Source organism: Pogona vitticeps, chromosome 4, assembly GCF_051106095.1.
Source record: "Pogona vitticeps strain Pit_001003342236 chromosome 4, PviZW2.1, whole genome shotgun sequence".
Taxonomy (NCBI): domain Eukaryota; kingdom Metazoa; phylum Chordata; class Lepidosauria; order Squamata; family Agamidae; genus Pogona; species Pogona vitticeps.
The window spans coordinates 67,906,624-67,924,654 of record NC_135786.1 but is presented as its reverse complement, the minus strand read 5'-3'; the positions used below and the strand labels follow the sequence as shown (position 1 = coordinate 67,924,654).

Genomic DNA, 18,031 nt, shown 5'->3' with positions numbered 1-18,031 from the left:
CACGACGATGGTGATGGATGTCCTCAAACTACCTCTCCTCCCACATCTCCTTACACAAGATGCAGGCAACATCCTTCACCCAGATCTCAAATCACTACATCTTACAGCATGGAGGATCTCCCGTCGATCAAAGAGGTCTTAAATAAAGCAAGAAAGCCTTCTACTAATCTCCTCTATAAGTACAAATGGAAGAATTTCATGAAATTTGCTCAAGTCAGGCATCTTCAAATTTCCCCAGTTTCTCTGTTTACATTACTTCAATATCTACGTTATCTATTTGATTATGGTCTGGTTTTGTCCACCCTTAAAGTATATGTTTCGACTATAGTTTCCTTTCAGCTTCATGACTCAGACTCCACACGTCTCTTCTCCCACCCTACTCTCAAATCAATCTTGAAAGGACTTGCCAATATTCGACCACCCACCAAACTTGCAACACCCCAGTGGTCCCCCCAGGTTGTCTTACATACGCTCACACGCCACCCATTTGAACCAATGGCCTCCTGTGACCTTCGTTTGCTATCGTTCAAGACTTTGTTCTTAGTTGCCATTACATCTGCAAGAAGAGCGAGCGAATTGGCTGCCCTAAGATCTGATCATCCTTATTTGCAATTTTTCAAAGACAAAGTTACTCTATACCCTGAGATTTCCTTTCTACCCAAGGTTGTCTCTGATTTCCACCTGAATCAATCCCCTGTATTGCCTACCCTTTTCCCGAATCCAAAATCGGATGTTGAATGTATGCTCCATGCTTTGGATGTTAGGAGAGCTTTGGCATATTATGTGTCACGCACCAAAGATTTTCGTGCGGCTCCAAAGCTGTTCCTATGTTTCCATGGACAGAAGAAAGGCTCTCCTGCTTTGTCTTCAACCCTCTCCAGATGGCTTGTCTTGACTATTTCTCTCACCTATGAACTTCAAGGCAAAACCCTTCCTGAAGGTCTCAAAGCCCACTCTACCAGAGCTGTTGCGACATCTACGGCCCTGCTGCGTGGTGTCGACGTGCCAGACATCTGCAGAGCAGCCACATGGTCTAATGTATCGCCTTTTGTAACACACTACAGGCTAGACCTAAGGGCCAAGAAAGAGACAAGCTTTGGGAGAGTGTTGCTGACATCTGTTCTTCAGTGACTGCCCTCCTTCCGGTAAGTGAGCGTGCTAGTCACCCTATTGTGTGCATTCACAGAGGCCACGATGAAGAAAGTCAGGTTACTTATCTGTAACCATGGTTCTTCAAGTGGACCTCTGTGAATTCACACATCCCGCCCAGCCTCCCCACTGTCCACCACTGACTATGTCTAAGACTAAGCTTAGGCTATTGTGGCGGATAAATGGAACTGAGGGCTGAGGTGGGTGGAGCATGCGCTATAGGGGCAACCTTAAACTTTGTTACTTTTCTCTAAAAGCTCTAGAAGATTCCGAGAGGACCAGCACAGGCGCTGTCAAACCCTATTGTGTGGATTCACAGAGGTCCACTTGAAGAACCATGGTTACAGGTAAGTAACCTGTCTGTTTTGATGTCATTTATATAAAAAACAAAGTAAATGTACTGTGGCACCTTTAAGACTTACACATTTATTTCAGTGTAAGCTTTAGTGAATTACAGTCCTGCTTCTTCATACTATTGGCTGAAATCCTGTTACACAATAATGCAAAAGGTGTAACTTTTAACACCAAATTCCCATAAGTTAAGCAATGTCTGTAGACATTATCTACTTTACATTGAGTTATGTGACTTGGCATGTAACAGATAATGTCTATGGAGATTTCTTAACTTACAGCAATTTGCTTCCAAAGGTAACACCTTTTGCATAACTAACAAACAGGATTTCAACCAATATATCTGTCAGTTATACCTGTAAGGGACCCATACTCTGTTCTGGATGGAATGTTGATTACCCTTTTAAAAGGGTGTTTTAATAACGTCCCATATGGTGAAAGGATTTGTCCCTGTGGGAAAGAAATTACTGAGACCTTGGCACACATCATTTTAGAATGTAGCCTATATAGGATCAAAAGCATTCAATATCTTGGTTCACTCATTACTAAATGTACTAGTCTACCTCTCACAAGCTATTTGAAATGTCTGTTGTCTGGATCAAATAATTACACAGTTAGTGGCTAAGTTTTTGTTTTCAGCTATAAGAATGCACAAAGTACTATAGCAAGATTCTATATTACATTATGTATTTATTTTATCTATTTTACGTTTGTATGAATGGGTCTATGAATGCACAATAAAACTTACTTACTGCTGTGATTACCTGTCTGAGCTTGATTCCATGTTAGCCACAACTGAAGCTAATTTGGTTACTATTCTGGCTGGTAAGATTTAGTGACCATTTATGACATACAGCAATGAACTGTCTATTCTAGTTCAGGTTTAACAGGGAACATGAGATTACCATTCACCTTCTATTCCAGCTTTGGTTTTAAGGTCTTTGTGTTAATGTGAAGAAGTACATAGGTCAATAAACATGCAGTTCTGTTGTACCAGGAAGCTCACCCAGTCCATCTTGCTTGGACTGTAAATGCTTTTATTCAGATACAGAATATTCATTCTGTATTTCTATATCAAAAGTCAAAAACTGCAGCCAGATTGCCACCATTGGGATTGGACCACTGCACATGCTGTTCCAGCAGTTTTTTTACTTTTAATGGTTGACCGACTACCCTGTTCCAAGGTTCCAAAGGCTTCCCCAGGCAAAACAGAGCCTGGGGGAGCCTTGGAACCTAAAATGAGGATATAGAGAAGTTTTAATTAGTGTAAATTAAACATTTCCACTACCAAATCTGAGTTGTGCACGGTGCAAAGCTCTGCAATAGGATTTTATCAAATCATTTAAAAAGAATTTATCTGCAAAAAAATTATTTTGGCACTTTAGTGCAGTGGTCCCCAAGCTTTTCCCAACTGTGGGCCAGTTGGGGTGTGTATGGCATGCCCGCAGGGGGGTGAAGCTTGTTCACGTGCATGCACAGGTCGTGCTCGTGGGGGGCATTTTCATGCATGTGCATATTGTGCTTACAGGGGGTGTAACACACATGTATGCATGTGGCAGTGCTCACGGGGGGCACTTGCGGGGGGCTAGGAGATCTGTGTCCGCAGCCCGGTCCTGGATAGGCTGCTGACCGCTGCTGGGTCATGGACTGGGGGTTGGGGACCTCTGCTTTAGTGCAGAAATCTGTGGGAATAAGTAGGTTGAGAGAGAGCTGTATCATCCAGCTTACTGTATGTGTTTTCATTCTGAGGGTTCTCCAGTCTGTTTCTAGGTGCCTGGACATACTGTATATATTTCATTATAAGTAGAAAAAAAGGTAAATTATGTGGTTTTATCACTGTGAGTTGTAAGAGAGAAACCCTGATTTCAACAGCTGTTTGGAATCATTTACTTCAGCAGAGTTTTTTTTCCCAGTATACAAAATTGCTTCATTACCTGTAGGTTTATTTGCATGCTTGAAGCAATTCATTTCATAGTGTGCTAAATACTGCCTTTTTCTTTTTAAATAAGTGAATAAATTGTCTGTTAATTAGTTCCAATTCAAACATTTTTAGACATTAATCATTGGTAGTGGAATAACTGATATCTGTTACTTGCCGTATTTTTCTGTGTATAAGATGATACTTTTGTCTAAAATCTTTAAACTAAAAATTTAGGGTCGTCTTATAAATGGTCATAAGCCGAGGAGAGAACCACGCAATTGAAATACAGCCCATACCTTGCCTCTGCAGACAGGCTTCCTTCAGTCATGAAGCTTAGCTGCCTCCAATCAGGAGACTTAGATTCAACAGGGACTGGTTATGTCTGAGCATTTTGAGCCCAGAGGCTGAATATAGTGATATGTTCAAAGCTAAGTGTGATGCATAATATGATAGTACTGGTATGTAAATGTTACCTAATTGCTAAATAAAAATGTGTTCTATTTTATGTTTAAAATATTGATTTCTTAATTTTGGGTTAGAAAAATGGGGGCCTCTTATACATGGGGGTGTCTTATACACGGAAAAATACGGTAATTTCCACATTATGAAGTTTGAGCTCCATAGAACAGCTTCAATAATCCATGCCTTTGGCACAAGGAATCAAATTTTGGACCACAGACTCCTCACTAACCATATATTGTTGGTCAATATACAGATGCCCTGCAATAGAGAGCTCTCACATGTTTTAAGCAAACTGAAACTTCAGGTTTTTGTACCCAAAACCTAAGGTTAATTTGATCACAGGAGTGACATTCTCTTCAAATTCTGACTGAACCTATGTTGGCCTGATGGCTAAATGCTTTGTCAATGTCTCTTACTCTTTTAGAATTCTGTTTTCATAAGTCTGATAGGAAAAATATTAGCAGCAAATATAAGATAGGAATTTCTCCTGGATTTAAGAATCATTTATCAATCCTAACTAGATTTGCCAACTTTCAGAAGCAATTAGCCTCTCAGAATTAAGGGATATTTGCCTATATTTCTATATCCGACCTACTGGTGTGTTTCTGTTATGTGAAAGAAAGGAAAAATAAGCATCCTGTCTGGAACAAATTGGCTGATGATCTGCTTTAAAGAAGGGGGCACTGTAAAAATGATGACAAATATCCGATATTTAACTGCTGAAAAATAACATTATTTTCTCAAATAGTCTGTTATTAAATGGAATTCGCTAAAAAGAAAAAAAATAGTGAGCCATGATGTATTACCTTTTCACAGCTTCAAAGCTACAGCTCTGGTAAGATTTTCAAAAGCTATGCACCCAAATCCCATTGCTAGGTATCTGTATTTTGGGACCTATTTCAGGTACTTAAAGAAAACTTTTCCTTATAATTAAGTAGTGGTGTAACTTCCAAATTACACTTTTTACAGATAATGTCCTTTTTGTAATTTTGTTACTTCACTTCTCCTCACAGAGGAGGATCTAAAAGAGCAAAGCTCCTATTATCTTAATACTTTAAGAAAACTTCACTGATGGGCATAAGTCAGCAACAGCCAACCTGTTATTTACCATTTTGACTAAGACCTTTCTACGTTTTTTTTTTTTTTTTTTTTTTTTTTTTTTTTTTTTTTTTACAATTTCACTGCTATTTCATCTCAAGCTATTTTTTCTTTCTTATATCCTTATCATTTAATCGTAGTATGCTTTAGAGAAAGCCATTGTGGTCACAGAATGTCTTAGGTCAATTTTTACTTTATTTCAGAAGGAAAAGAATTTATCCTAAAAGCAATTGGAAGACTGAGTATTAAGTATCATTAAAAAATACATGTAATTTTTTATGCATATTGCATGCACAATTCGTATGGAAATATTACTAATGTTGATTCAATCTGAGAGTTGTTTTTGATTTGGCGATGAACATTTTCTCTAAGTATTGTGTGGACATTTTTACTCTAGTAGACTATTTTATATTGCTATTTTTAGCTAAACGTTTAGCTGTGGTTCTCCTTCATGCCATATGTAATATGTATAAATTGAATCAGCTGAAGTCAGAAAAAGCAAAATGTAGCTACTTGAATTTGGAATACAAAGGGCATTTCTAGCTACTAATTATGATGGTTAAATGTTTTTAAACAAATCACTGTTTGCATACACTAAAATGTGCACCTGCCTTGTTTTCCAGTATTTGGCCCCAACTCCTAGCTTTAAACTGTACATATTTTGGAAGGTTCATTCACATGGAATCTTATATTTAACAGTTTCATGGGGTTGTTTCTTTGGGACGAAAGGAGTTTCTCAAGAGCCTTTTTTTCCTCTGCTCCCAGTGAAAAGAGGAGAGCAAAGCCATCCGCTTACCACAAAGCAGTCCCACCACAAAGGAAAGATTAAGGGTTTAGGGAGAGGTCAATGTGGGTTTTTCTCTAACTAAACACTTTCCTAAAGTTTCCTTGTGGAAAAAATAATGAAGTCATCTAAGAGTTTTTAAAGAATTTTTATTTCTTTTTCACCGTCTGCATTCACTTGTCTTCTCAGCATGGATGTTTAATCTTTCTAGGCTTTGTGAATTGGCCCAAATGAATAAGTGGTGAGCTGTCTCTCTAGGAGCTAGCGGCTTATTCTAAGGCCCTAATCACTGAGTAAACACATCTTTGCCCTCCCTCTCTTACAACTGCTATATAATAGTGGAGATTCTAGCACAGTAACCTGGATATTGCAGGGATCCACGCTTTGAAATGCAGAATGGCTGATCCTCCAAAACAGACAGTGCCTGATCTTCTCCAGCCTCTTTCTTCTTTTTTAAATTAAATATCACCAGAGAGATGCTGTTTTATTGCCTGATATTGTGCATTAGTGCCCTGGATTTTCAAGTTTAGTTTCAGTCAACATTGTTGGCTGCACTTATATGGAACTGTGCATGTTCGGCTTATTGGTGGCCTTTCCTGGCACATGTGTACTTGGTTTTGAATCACTTTTTAAATTAAAGCAGACAAACATTAATGTAAATGTCTAATCCCTTCTCTAAAGTCTACTGTTCAAATGTTCTGTACTTTTCAAAATAGATTTTAAGGATCTTCCCAAACTCTGTTTTCTTTTAATGGTTTAGAACAGCTGAATGTTACAATATAATTCTGTGTGCATTTAGCCCATTTATTATTAACTGGCATTTTATAACTAATCAAATTGAACGAACTGCTTTCTGTTTGAGAAAACCCATTTGTTTCTCCCAACAATAATCTTATGTTTGCTGTATTTACAAAACAAAAACAAAAACAAAAAACCGCACAAACACATGTCAGTTTCATTAATAGTTTTCCATGGGTACAGATGTTCCAGAAACAACAATGTAAATACAAGCTGAGCTAAGTACATTTTGGCCATGTCTTCTGGAAGAAGATGTAGCTTTGTAAAGGAGAAATAATAGTTTTCATGAAAGGCATGTTGCTTATTATTGCATATGTCTATTTAAATGTGATGTATTTTAAACAGATTTGTATCTAGCAACTTGTTTGGTATAGTCATAGGTGAGGCTGGATCACCATCACTCACTCTCTCCTCTGCCAGCTAGCTTTCCATGGCAGACATAGAGGAAGACCAGTTGAATGGAGCCATCTACCTCCACTAGTTTGCTTGGTGGAAAGCAGACTTTATTTAACCAGTGTTTCCATATTGGCAAAAAAAAACAACAACAAAAAACGGTGTATTAGCCTCTTAAGTTAGTTTAAACACACACACACACAGTGTTATGAAATAAATGCATTTACGGTAATGTAGTGCACAGTTTTATTTTGTCCAGGCAGTCTGAGAAGCAATCTAGATAATCAGAAATTAAGATGAATAAAATGTTATTTCCTTGTGGGTCCAAATCAGAGATGTATATGATTAAATAAATATAAAAATTTGATTCCAGGGGTTGCATTATATGAAGTTGTAGTGTGCACATTTATGATTGATCCAAAAACAAAAGAAGCTAGGCATTGCAAGAAATGCAGAACTGCTATTGGAAATAGTATCCACATGTTGAGTTCTTCTTCTCCTTCGGCTATTTGTTCTTTACTGCAGGAACAGAATAATTCACATTATCTCTGTAACATCACTAAAACAGAAGAATTGTTTCTTTTATAGTATAAGACTGAGATTATTGGAGGTGTGCTGCACTGAAATCAATAGGATGTTTCCAAAATATTTGGACAGGGGTGAAACATAAATTGCATTTGCACTTAAAACAATATTATGTGGGTGTTGTAGTTAAATCCAGACATAATACTAATGCATTTCTCCCCTGTTTTTCAGAGAAAGCTTCTTGCTGTCTACCTCCATCATGACGAAAGTGTGCTAACCAATGTGTTCTGTTCTCAAATGCTTTGTGCCGAATCTATTGTTTCCTACCTTAGTCAGAACTTTATAACCTGGGCTTGGGATATGACAAAAGAAGTAAATAGAGCAAGGTAAGTGGTTTTAAGTCAGACAATGAATTGATCTAAAATTCTGAGGATTTTAATGTGTCTATAATCTGTCCTCTGTCCTCCAGTGCTTACTCAAATTTGGAATGGGAAATTTTGTGGTGTTGCCCCCTTCCATTATTAGGGGGCTCCACCTGTCTTACATTGCTACTGAAATTCCTGATTTAAATAGTTCCCTTTCAGACATATTTGTTATATGTTGATATTTATTAGTAAATTGGTGATTTACTAATATGTCAAGGTTTTAGCTATAGGCTAAATTCTCAAGGTACAAGCACTGTGCATCTGCTACTCCCATCCCAGTTGTTTATCCGTTTTCCTTCTGTCTGCTGGGACTAGAAGGAAGCATGAACAAGAGGGCTAGTGAAAAAAATGATATGCCGTGGATATGTTGGATTGTCATCACCATATGCAGGTGAAGCATTGGAAAAATTAATAATTTGCTACTTGTAACAAATTGTTGTTGCATGGACTTATCTGATCAGAAGTGCAGATGCTGCCATTTTGGCTACAGAAGGATTCACTCTTGGAAAATGAGCACAGGGACATTACAAGAAGGTATAAGATGGCTAATGAGGAAATGAGCATGGGGTGTCTAGAGTCTGAGAATTTAGAAGGAAAAAACTTGCAATTGTGGGGTGATATGAGTAGTACTGTGTTGCATATAGGGTCATCCGTAAGATGTATGATGTACTATTTATTCCTAACATCCTGAAGAAATACTTCAGAAAGAAATAAATTCTTTTTTGTGGATTTGCAAGTGTAATATAGAAACAAACCTTATGTCCACATGCACTCTTTCACCATCTAGAAGGATTCTTTCAACATCTGTCTCTTTGCTAGTAATACTTATAATATAATCTCATGAACTCCTGTTAGGGCACCTGTGTGAAACTGGTTTAAGCTCTTTTAATGATGTGAAAAGCATATAAAATAACTGTAGTTTCTGTAGTTAGTGGGATATGGATATTATGTTCTTTCCCCACAAAGATATTATTTAAAATATCCACACTAACTTTACAGTGTCATATTTATAATATTTAAAAGAGACTGATTTTTTTTTAATGCTGGGATGTCTTAGAATCCATAAAAGGTAAACTCTTTTCCATTGATTTCAGAGGTTATATTACTTATGGTCTTATTTTCCCATTAAACTACCATTTAGCGGCATGTACAGTACATTTTCCCCAAGTATATCTTTTTAAGACTCAAAGTGAAATGTGCAATGTTTTTGCACAATAATCCACAGACTACATTGATAGATTTAACCTAATCATAATTTTCATTTCACCCCCAATTTTAACACATAATTTTATTTATTTAAATTATCACTGGAAGAGGGATAAAAAGTAGTGTCAAAACTAGGTATGAATGAAGCATCTGTGTTTTTTCAAAGGGAAAAATTATGAACAAGAGATTGGGTTAAATCTTATACTACTGCCATTCACTAGAAGTAAGGAGTCCCCTCCTTTCCTTTTATCCAATAACTTGATGTCTAAAGAAACACTTTTTCTCAACCATCTGCAGTGTCTAAGTTCAGTTGACTACCTGCTGTTATATTGTTCTAGTCTCTGTTTAATTCTCCTGCTTCCTTTATTTTGTAGTGACAAAAAATTGTGGTGTAGTTTCTTTTGAAACACTGTGTTTGTGGGAGTTTTTTTATGACTGACAATTGCTGGGCATGTCATTGCTTTGTTGTGTTTTACTAAAGAAGTCTATTAAGTAGCACAACTTTGATACACTAGTTATAAGAGTTTGCAGGTTACAGAGACACCTGTGGTGACCAAAGCGACAGAAGCTGCTTCTTAGAAAGAGTCTCTACAGCTGTATCCTATTAACGCCTTATGACACTTTTAGAAACACCAAATAAAGGATTTGCTTAAGAGTTCATCATTATTCTCAGTTATTCTGATTATAGAATACAATATGATGCTCAAGCTTGCACTCTTCGCTATCAGTTTATGACAAAAGAACTAACCTGTAGGTTTTCAAATTACTGTATAAACAAGATACACTTAAGTCTTAATTTATATTTAACAATATAGATTACTTGTTGTCATGTCACAGATTACTTGGACTCATGTCCACAGAGGGCTCAGGAAGGAGCTACCTGGAGTCACAGTACTTTCTTGTGGAAAACATGAAAAGTATTTTAATAATGATCTGATACCTGGGGTGATGTTAAATTAATTACCTTCCTAACACAACATATTCAGTATACAAAGGCTCAGGTTGGTAGTTGATCTGATTTTATGATACAAAAATTTGTGAATGTACTGGCAAGAATTTAATATAGAGCTATTACACCAGTAAAATCAAGACAGTTAAAGATTAAATATTTTATTGAGGATTTTAAAAGTTAGGTTGGATCCTAAGCTAAAGAAAATCTTCCAGTCTTCTCTCCAGCAACCTGACTGTTCCACCCTACATTGTTCAGATGTGAGACGCACTTTCCAAAATATTAATGTTCGAAAGGCAGCTGGACCAGATGGAATCATGGGACGAGTTATTAGGGGCTGCGCTGCAGAATTAGCTGGAATGTTGCAGTGTTCTGTCCCCACTTGCCTCAAGACATCTATTATAGTGCCAGTCCCCAAGCAGTCAGCTGTGGTATCTCTCAATGACTATAGACCTTTAACATCTATTATTATGAAATGTTTTGAGAGATTGTTGGTGGATTATATTAAGGCTAGTCTTTCACCATCTTTGGACCCATGGCAATTTGCATACAGGAAAAATAGATCTACTGATCCATTGTTCTCCATACTGTATTGAGTCACCTAGAACAACAGGGAACTTATGTGAGGCTGTTGTTTCTGGATTATAGCTCTGTTTTTAATACCACCCTATCCAATAAGTTGTTTTTAAAATGATCAACCTGGATTTCCTCAGAAGATTTGTGTGTGGGTAAAGGACATTCTGACAGATAGGCCACAGTCAGTAAGGATGGGATCTCACCATTCTTCTACCTTGGTACTAAGTACAGGAGCTCCCCAGGGCTGTGTGCTAAATCCCTTCCTCTATTCCCTGTACACACATGATTGCACTCCACTGTATAACACCAACACAATTGTTAAATTTGCGGACGATACGACAGTGGTGGGGCTCATAAATAAGAACAATGAGTCTGCTTACAGAAAGGAAGTCCAAGGATTGATACTTTGGTGTAAAGAAAATAATCTTACACTTAACTTCAAAAAAACTAAAGAACTCGTAATTGATTATAGGAGGAAGAGAAATGTACATTTACCACTGTACATAAATGGCGAGGAAGTGGAGAGGGTTCATAGTTTTAAATATCTGGGCACTTACATCTCAGAGGACCTCTCATGGACTATAAATGCCAACATGCTAGTAAAGAAGGCACAGAAGAGGCTGTATTTCCTGAGAATGCTTGGGAAGTTAAATTTATCTCAGCATTTACTTCTGTCCTACTATCGTAGCACCAATGAGAATGTCCTAACCTATGGCATTCTTGTATGGTTTAGAAGTAGCTCTGTAGCGGACAAAAAAACTCTACAGAGAACCATTAAAATTTTCCAGAATATCATCGGGCTCCAGCTATCAGTCCTGGATGACATCTTCACATCCTGCTATCTGAGGAAGTCACACAACATCCTTAGAGACTTTTCCCACCTTCTTACAACTTTTTTGAACTGTTGCCATCTGGCAGAAGATACAGAATAATTAATACTCGGACCACACGTTTTCTGAATAGTTTTTATCCCAGAGCTATAACAGCACTTAATAATGAACTTAAAGACCACCAGTAATGAACAGTTGGACAGTGTTACTTAGCCTGCAGTGTAGATGTTTGTATTTTTAGTGGGGGATTTTAGTGGGTGCAGAGTGTTTGAGGATTTTTTTATGTGTGTGCATGTGGGTCTGATCTCTGGGTGTCTGTGTGAATTTTGTTGTACGTGTATACTACATATAGACTTACATTGACAATAAATTTATTCATATTTGTATTTCAGAAGGAGCCACTGACTCTCTGTATAGGTGGCTGAGGGCAGCAGAAAGGAAGGAAAATGTTTGTTTGTTCATTCGTTCATTCACTCACTGATTTGGTTTTTATAGAGCCCATCTAGAAAACTTTTAAGTGTTGCTTCTGCATTAGCATAATATCCAACCTTAGGGCAGACCTAACTGCCCTATGGACAAGTAATCCAAGGCTGTATTTCTGAAATTAGGAGAGGAATTAGCAAGGGAACATTCTGTTCTTCCCACTGCAACCCTCTGTACACTCAATGACCTGCTCCAAAAGACTGAGAAATAGTTTTTGCATAGCTGTGGTTTTCAGTGTTTGAGGGGAGAGGGAGAACATTTGACCTTAGTGTGATCAGATTTGGGGTAGGACAGGATTGAAATGCTTTGGGTTTATTAAGATGACCCAAGGAGTCAGAAGGATGAGTAACTACTATTCCATATAGTTAGCCCTTCTCCAACCTTACATAGTTCCAAAAATTACTAGGGGACAAGCATAATAAAAAAATGTAAAATACTTTGGTGATATATAAAATGGACAAACTGAATGGGTATTTGAAGAGTAGCAAGTATGCCCTGACAAAATAGATTGTGGTCAATATGATAAATCAGTTGTATTCTTTCCCTCCAATTTTATTGCAAAAAAATTAGTACAGTGTCACTCTGAACAATCTTTGGTTCTTCATATAAAGTTCTTTGAGTTGGACCTCCCAGATACTCAGGTTTTAAAAGCCACATTACCATGAAGGCTTGATTTCTATAATTGTTTGTATGTATATCTATAATACTGTATAATATGCAAGGATGGATGGATGTGTGCAGTACTACTACAAAGGCATGTAAAGTGGGCTGTATGTCAAGAAGGAGGGAGAGAGAGAGAAATGCTGTGTAGAAAAAGCTGCCCATTTGGAACTATCAGTCTTAAGAACATGTTAAAACTTACTGTATGCTCTTACTGTATGCTCATGTAGAAGGAAAGAATAATGTAATTCTGTAAATTACTTCTAGTGTGTATATGTCCTTTATATTAGTTAACAGTGTATCATGCAAACTGTCCAGTGGACAAAGGAATCACATGGAATAATTTATTTAATTAAATACTGTATGATGTTTCCCCAAACCTGAAGTGCAGGACCAACAAAAATATAGCTCATCAAGTTAAAGAAAATATAAGCTAAACCATAACCATGACTGAAAAATCTTAACAACTTCTGTGCACATAAGGTTGAACCCATCATTCAAGAACCTTAGGTTGCTTGTTGTGTTTAATGTTTGAATTCTAAGCCCTAGGGAACAATTTTCCAAGCTGCCTTTCCTTGATGTGCTTAATATTCACATGATTTGTTTTTCACACTTAGTCATAGCTTACGAAAGAATTTATTGACAAGGATTTTTTTCTTTATTTCTATGACCAAATAATTAACCACATTCATATATTACTTATCCTTTTGGTAGACTCCAGATGTACAACTTGGTTTTACAGCAACTATAATTCTTGTGCACAGCCAGTGAAATATATGTGTGCACCGATACTGTATGAGAGATGCTCCATTTAGCGTGGCATGCATCTTAAATGAATGTTGTTAAGACTGTAGAGAAAGTAGAAGAGAACCATTTGAAATAAAAACTGGGGTGTGGAATTGTATTTAGTATCTTTGTAACGATATAGAGGCATAAGAAATGCAATGAGATTAAGCATCACTCGCCCACCTTCATTCCTGGATGCTTTTTAGGGTATAAAAACGTCTGGTAATGTCCAGAACAATTGGATCTATTGCCTATAGGTTGTAGTTCCTTATTAGTTCTGCGTCTTTTCTGCTGTCAAGTTGGAAGCAACTTATAGTGGCACTAGGAAGGCTTTCAAGGTGAGATATTTAAAGAGTAGCTTTACCAGTTATACTCCCCCAGTCAGTTTTGATGGCTGAGTGGGAATTCAAACCCTGGTCTCTAGAGTCCTAGTCCATCACTCTATCCACTATACCACACTACGAATGAAGCTTTAGTGTGTGGCAAAATTACTTTTATTTTGTTGATAATGCCAGAAATCTTGTTGCTTAAGTCACAGTAGGCCTATTGAATCAGTGGATATCTGATGAGCTACCTCCTCCATAAATTTAGTGGGACTACTCTAATTCCAATTGATTATGCTAGGCTGCAGGATTTAGCCAATAGTTTAACATCTGGTCTAACATGGTTTCAAAAGCAACACAAGACACTTAACACTGCCCTGGTTAGCAGGCTCAGTAATCTATTAAAATATAAAGATTTACAAACACAGCAAGTATGTCAATTTGGTTATGGTTTGTTTTGTAGGTGAGGCAGAGAAGATAAGGTGAGGAGAGAACCTTCTGTTTCTTGATTACATCCCACCCGCTCATTTTCTCCTTTTCTTCTTTGCTTTTGATTTTAGTGGCGGTCTTAACAAAATGTCAAGATCAATTTGCAGCATGGTTAAACTCAAGGTTTGCATTCTGCCAGCAGCAATTGTCCTTACAAACAATGCTGTGTGTTCTTGTAACTTCAGAAGCTTTCAGAAGGATCATGGCAAGGGCAGCATCTAATGACTTTATTAGTATAGGGTTTCAAAACAGGCTCAGTAATTGTTCACATCTCTTTGTCATCTAGTCATAATTACTGCATAACATTGTTCAGGGTTGCCCTTATGAATGGTTTCCTAATAGCAATGAAATGAAGAAAAATATTGTCTCTTCACATAGATTGTATTCAAATCATGCATGAACTTTTTGTAACATTTAATATGTCCACTAAAGGAAAATCCATATTTAAACATATGTACAATTTGAGATGATAGTTTGATGTGTGTTTTGAAATATGAATTAAAAAAACATAAAGGCTAGGAGATCTGGGAGAAAACAAATTGTGCTTGATGAACTAAAGGCTTGTGTGTTTCAAATTTGGACCTACAGGTTGCCATTGATTTTCTCCATTGATTTGGTTTGAATTGAAGTTGGGTTTTTTTAAAGTTTGCTGAGATGGCATTATGTAGCAGTCATATTCTCTAAGTGGTTTTCAGCAAATAAAATTGGCATAGCAAAAAAAATAGAAATAGAATGTGAAAAAAGTTTATTCAGTAGGAATGTCTGATCATAATCCTTAATTCACAAGAACACAGAATATAGGGTTGGATGCTAGGTTTCCTGTAAGAGCATTTACACTGTTGCGGTCCCTTGTAGTAGGGTAATAGCAGCCATTGGGCTGGCTGCAGCAGAGCTTTTTTGTTGTTGTTAATTTAAAAGATGTATGCCCCACCATTCTCACCAAGAGTGAATTATGATATTAAAACAAGCAATGTTAAAAACTTAAAAGGAATAAAACCCCAACAGTCCCATTTATAGGAACCCCTTCTTCAGCAGTTACTTACTATGAAAAGCCTGCCTGAAGATAAAAGTCTTTGCCTGCTTGTGGAAGAAGCTTGAAACCCCATTTACAACAGATTGAATGACTGTCCTCTGATCTGTGTCCAGGACCACCTCTGTCCTATTTGGATTAAGCTTCATTTGGTTTCCTTGTATTGATGCATTACTGATATTAGGCACTGGTTTAGAATTAAAAGAGGTTTCCCTGGATTTAGATGAAAAAAAAAAGAGATAGAATTGACTGTCATCAGCGTTGTGGTAACACCAAAACCGAACTCTATGAACAGTCTCTCCCAGTGGTTTCAAGTAAATGTTGAATAGCGTGGCAGAGGGGAGAATAAGATAGAGCCCCAAGGGACCCCAGAGATCAGTGAGCAAAGTGTTGAATAGAAATCCCTTAGCAATACCTTCTGAATGTATCCCTCTAGGAAAGACTGAAGCCACTTCAAAACAGTTCCTCCAAGTTCCATTCAGAAAGATGATCTAATACCACGGTAGAAAACTGAGATCCTCTGTAAGCAAAGGAGATACATTCCCCTATCCCGTTTTCAGAGTAGGTCATCCACCAAGGTAACCGATGTCATCCTTGCCCAATAGCTATTCCTGAAGCCAGCCTGAAGTGGCTCCACATAAATAACTCATTCAGGAACTCTTTGGGCTGAGAGACCACCACACACTCCAGCTCCTTCTCCATGAATGAAATATTGGTTACTGTCCATTAATTATCCAGTACGGTGCAGTTCAGTGAAGCTTTTCGAGCAGATATCTTATCACTACAAAGACGTTCATGACTTCTTTTATCCACATGGCCAGTCCTCCCCACAGCCTGTTTTATTAACCCATAGGGTAAAGGTCATGATTACATGTGGTGAACGATCTAGTCTACATCCTTGGGCTGCACAAACTAAAAAAAAAATCTACATGGTACCCAAAATTTCTTCACTAAAGCTGTATCAACTACAGTATTTAATTTAGAACGAATCTAAACTATTTTATCTGAAATGTCTCACAGATTATTTACAGTAGGTGGGCTATAAAGTGGTCTACATTCTTTTGCTGTGGGCCACAGCAGAATAGGCCCTTGGTTTTTAAAATATAAACTAGGAGGCCAAAAATAAAATAAAATAGGGAGGCAAAAAGAGAGGGGGAAACATAGGATAGGCATAGGCAGTAATATTAGCTGACCAATATTAGCCCCCCCCCCCCCAAAAAAAAGTGCTTGGGGTTGATAAATGTAAAATACAGATCCACATGTGGCTAGATCACTGAATTCTTTTGACCACCAAATGATGGATGGTGAATATTTTGTTCTAACCCTGTAGTTTGAGTGTTTTTCCTACCATAAAAACATGTAGGATCTAACAAAGTTGTCCGTAAGTGAACTTCCAAATCACATGAAATACCAAATAGTTTTCTAATACAAAGTTAATACATTACACTACATTAAGGCAAAAAGGAGCCACACTGGAAGCATCTACCTCATATGCCAGAAGGAAGGTTATTTGTATTACATTGCTAACATTTATCTGAAACTGTCCAGTTTCTTTCTAAAAAGATAAGTGTGTTCTATGCTGTCACATCAAAACTGACTTATAGTTACCCTAGTAGAGTTTTCAAGGGAAGTGAGATATTTAAGGAGTGGTTTTACCAGTTCCACTTCCCCAATGAATTTCTATGGTTGGGGGGGGGGGGGTTCAGTGGCTCTGTTCTCCAGAGTCCTAGTCTGTCACTCTATCCACTGCACCACACTGAGAATCCTAATACCCAAAAATCAATTTTTGCTAAACCTAAAATTATTTGAAATTTAAAGTGGCTTTTGCTGTTGAGGCTAGAGCAATTTTCTATTGGTTAACACTGGATACTCTTTATTCCACTCAATTCTAATTTACTTTCATCAAATTAAGTGTTTTATGACAAACATCTGTGAGCTATGTTTACTTACTCCAACACAGCAGGAGCAACTGAGGCACACAGAATCACTAGCCCATTTATGGACACCTCTAAAAATGTTAATATTAGAAACTATAATTGGAATTATTGTGAATGAAGTTTTTACTGCTGACTCAGCATCATTTTCATATCTTAATTTCCCAGCATTTTAACATTTTGCTTCTGTTTGGCTGTTTTTGCTTATTAAAAATTGTAATGTTTGTAATTTGTGATGCTGTGTTTCAGGACTTCGTTGACTATCCTTCTTTTGATATTTGTAAACTATCCTAAGGACTTCATTTGTTGGGCAGCATATAATCTTTTTAAAATAAATAGACAAAGAAATGGCCATGTCAGTAAATAAATAAATAGATTCTAATGTTTGAAAGCAGCAAAAATTCTTGATTGAGCCCTATCCATTGGCCTAGTGTGTAAATCCCACCATCAGCCAATTTCTATCATAAAAAGATTTACCTCACAATTTTCCAGTTGAGATAACCCCATAGAGTTAATTTAGCATGCATATACATATCAAGTTGTAATTGATGAGAGATCATATGCCAGGCCACCTTCACAAATTGCAGGGGGCACCATTCCTTTCCATCCTAGAGGGGTCGAGCCTAAGGCAGTCCAAGCAAACAGGGATACCAAATAATTTGCTTCCAGAGTCACCCTGAAATAGTATTTGGATCAAACCAGCTGTTTTTATGAGTCAAAAAGTTTGCCTGAAAATTTAATCCACCTTTCTAAAATGACATATGTGTCTTCTTAAATGAAATATAAGCTGATAAATGTCCCCATTTGGATTTCGTTGACACAATATTAATTTTCTGGAAACAATGTGCCTGGATATCAA

The 18,031-nt window shown here is 37.2% G+C and overlaps 1 protein-coding gene across 3 annotated transcripts in view; it reads left to right on the top strand.

Moving 5' to 3' along the window:
- The window catches only part of FAF1 (Fas associated factor 1), a 297,114-nt gene that overhangs the window by 196,441 nt on the left and 82,642 nt on the right, over positions 1-18,031 (top strand). For all 3 annotated transcript variants that reach the window (XM_020788123.3, XM_020788122.3, XM_078392865.1), the window contains exon 13: positions 7,713-7,867. In XM_020788123.3, the coding sequence (XP_020643782.1) occupies positions 7,713-7,867 (155 nt within the window). The remainder of the gene's footprint in view (positions 1-7,712; positions 7,868-18,031) is intronic.